The 3440-nt window shown below is 42.9% G+C and overlaps 1 protein-coding gene across 4 annotated transcripts in view; it reads right to left on the reverse strand.

The window, feature by feature from the left end:
* Window positions 1-3440, reverse strand: part of LOC115243050 (melatonin receptor type 1B-like) — a 148038-nt gene that overhangs the window by 5140 nt on the left and 139458 nt on the right. For all 4 annotated transcript variants that reach the window (XM_029819728.1, XM_029819727.1, XM_029819726.1 and 1 more), the window contains one exon: window positions 452-668. In XM_029819728.1, the coding sequence (XP_029675588.1) occupies window positions 452-668 (217 nt within the window). The remainder of the gene's footprint in view (window positions 1-451; window positions 669-3440) is intronic.

Below are 3440 nucleotides of genomic sequence, written 5' to 3' on the forward strand. Positions count from 1 at the left end.
TATGGAAAAAATTATAAAACATATAAGTTAAAAATATCTAGAAAGATTTAAACCTGTAAAATTCCAAACTCTAACGTTTGTCTTTTTTTCATCTGTATTATAAATATTAATGAATTAATGTTAAGACACTTATATATTTAATGTTTCTATAAATTTGATAAGAAATTTTCAACGAAGATAATGCTTTGGCAAGGAGAAAATATAAACAAAAACAAAGAATCAAAAGTATAAAAAGATAGAAAAAAACTTAACTGCAGTTAAGTTGTTGTCTCAAAGAACTTCTCGATTTCGCTTGATATATACCACGCTCGAATATCACAAAGCCACAAAAGGGTCCCCGGGATAAAATAGACGGGAAAATGAAACACGACCGTGATGTCACATGGCAGTCGACGCGTTAAATTGCGGAAACACCCGTTTTACGCGGATCTCTCTCCATTCTCACACATACCTTTCGGCGGGCAGACACAGACGTGCGTAATTTTCGAAGGCGATTGCGGCCAGCGTCAGTACGGTCACCAAAAAGCAAAGGGCCTCGAGGGTCCACTCGAATCGGCAGGTAGCCAGGGACTCTTCGTGGCCCGCCAGGATTACAATTACCGAGACCGGTATTACCAGTCCGGTTACCACCAAATCCGCCAGCGCCACGTTCACGAGGAATGCGTTTCCTGGAAAAAAGAATCGGTGTATGAAACTCTATTAAAGTAATTAGCTTCTAACAATTTTTGCGATCTGGAAACGCTCGAGAGAGTCGGGGTTCCGCACTTTTTGCATCCGTATTACACATCGTGAGCAAAGTCTTGACAAATATACCTACTTGGAATAATGTTGGCTTATCGAGCAATAATCACAAAATTGTTCGAAGCAAAGTCTAAATTAATACATTAGTCGTGTATTTTGCGCAAGTAGCGTAAGCTCGGAAAAAAACTTACTAAACTTAATATATTATATACAAAAGTGCCAGTCTTCGATCGGATACCCTTGTGCCAAGCTATTATATTACGCGGACTGAAAAATCTTGGATTTTTTTTGCAGCTTTGTGCCGCAAGCTAAAGAGGAGTGCTTGATTTTCACAGACCGTGGCCGGTCTCAATCCCCTGCATTTAATCAACGTACGCCCACAGGGCCATAATATCAGAGGTCGTGGATTCTTCTCGGGCGAATCGTAAAAGCCATAGTAATTGCAAGACGATGTCGACCGAAACGAACGGTCATGCCGGCCGTAAAACCTTTGCTCAGACGCGGTAGCAACGTTCGACCGACGACAACTATACTAAAACGAGGTTGAGGCCACCGGTGCAGAGTCACGGCTATTATTACGAGTCAACGATTATAGCGTTTCATAAGTTCATACGTAGAGCCCGGTTAAGCGAAATATCAAATTGTAGAAAGTCGCAGAAAGAAAGGGGCGTAATATCCGCATTACCTCGCGCTGCCCCTCTCGCGACGCGATATATTCCCTCGATTCTCGGGGATTTCCCCGAGATCAATACCCGACGAAGACACACGAAGAAAAAGGAAATAATATCCGTACGTCGGCACGTCCTTAGGGGAGTATAACGCTATAATAAGGTTGCGCGAGGGAACGAACGTACGCCGTTACGCTCGCTCGCACTACGCTCTATGTAAGTAATAAAATGCATAATAAGATTCATTTCTTCTTTTTTTTTTTTCGTTTCACGCCAAGGGCTATGGCACTCGAGCTTAACGATCCGTTCGTCAAAGAAGCCCGTATTATGATATTTCTCAACGCCAGAAATAAATGAAGTTTTCATTTGTCAATCGCCACGTCGCATGCATATGCATTCTCGCGCGCACGCAGAGCAATTATTATAATTATACATTTCCTTGCAGCCACATTTTGCTCGTTCTACCCGTGTTGAGAAGCTAGAACTTCGCTTACCCTTACAAGGCAAATTTTCATTTACCATGGTTTCCTTATGTAAATAGATACCGCGAACAATGGGATAATGCCTTGCGTCGACGTAAAAGGATACGGTAGATATCAGGTATTCAAATTACTTAGAAAACGCGTAAGTATATAGTTATGAGCAGCCAAGCGTCACGATTTTAACCGCGCAGTTTAATTAATTAAGTCGTGAAAGCACTTTTAAAGAGTCATCAACACCTATAAATTACAGACAAAGCGACGCATTAAGCGTTGCAGCAATTTGGTTTTTTCTCGACATCTTATCGCTCTCTCGCGCGCTAAACAGTACTTGGCATTGACACTCTCATTAAAGTACCTGGGTTAAATGTAACGTATTACCTATATGTCTACTTCTATAGAATAATTCATTTGCATTCATTTGCAAGGCTAAAATCTATTGAACAAAAACAAACATTACAGCACGTACAAAAACAACCTATTACACTGTTATCATTAAAACATGAAAATATAGCATTAAATTGCACGGGGTAGATTCTTGAATAATTGTATTATCTTCTTTTATATATACGTGTTTATTTTTTCAAAAGAATATCATTGCATTGCAATTGCAATACACTCTCCTGCCCATTTTCATTTTCGTATTAATCAGTATAAAATAACGATGTCATAAATTAATATCAATATATGAAATCATCTTATCGATCATTTATCGAAAATTTTTTTTGTTCTTACTTACTTATTTTTAAAAACAAAGATCTCGATAGTAGCTGTACGTTTGTATACGATTGGAGAGTTAATAATCCTAACACCACAACATTAAGAATATCTGGGAACACCCTCTACCAGATAAAATAAATTACATTTCCACCCTCGCTCCAAGGCTAAAGTGACATTTTTACCGAGGGTTACTTCGGACTTGTCGCTTTTTGGAAAGCGCAAAACGCGCGATCGCATCAACACGCCGGCGGCTCGCACGGCGACCGCAAACGTGTGCTCGCGCCTTTGGCGAGGATATTACACCACTGCGATAAAAATGATTACGCGACAAATTGCACCGTCCGCAGCCCGCTTCGGCGAGGGAAGGCGGCCCGTTTTTCGCCAGCGCCTCCGTCTGCCGGTTAATAGGATGAAATATCGCGGCCTCTCTGGCAGCTAGATAGACGAAAACTCGTTGGAGAGAATCGCGCGGAGGGTCGGCAGAGGATCGAGAGGACGAGGGGACCGCGCGTTCTCTCCCTTCAGATATCGGCGAATTAAGCGCCCTGCAGTCGTCGCATTCGCGCCGCCCGCATTTCGCCGATCGCATTTTCCGGCGGTACGTTTCGGCGTGACGGGATCCGATCGATTCAGCGGTTGATGCGTGGAATAAATTATCCCGCATCAGCGCTCCGTGGCGTCACCTCGAAATTGATTCTCTCTATCTCATCCTCCTCTATATCTCCATCTCTCATCCGGGTCCCCTGTCTAGCCGCAGTGCCGCAGCATCGTCATGGGAACGTGCTCTCTACCACCCCCCCTTCCCCCTGCCCCCTCCCCTTCATCCACCCAC

Source organism: Formica exsecta, unplaced genomic scaffold (genome assembly GCF_003651465.1).
Source record: "Formica exsecta isolate Colony F162 unplaced genomic scaffold, ASM365146v1 scaffold672, whole genome shotgun sequence".
In the NCBI taxonomy this organism is placed as follows: domain Eukaryota; kingdom Metazoa; phylum Arthropoda; class Insecta; order Hymenoptera; family Formicidae; genus Formica; species Formica exsecta.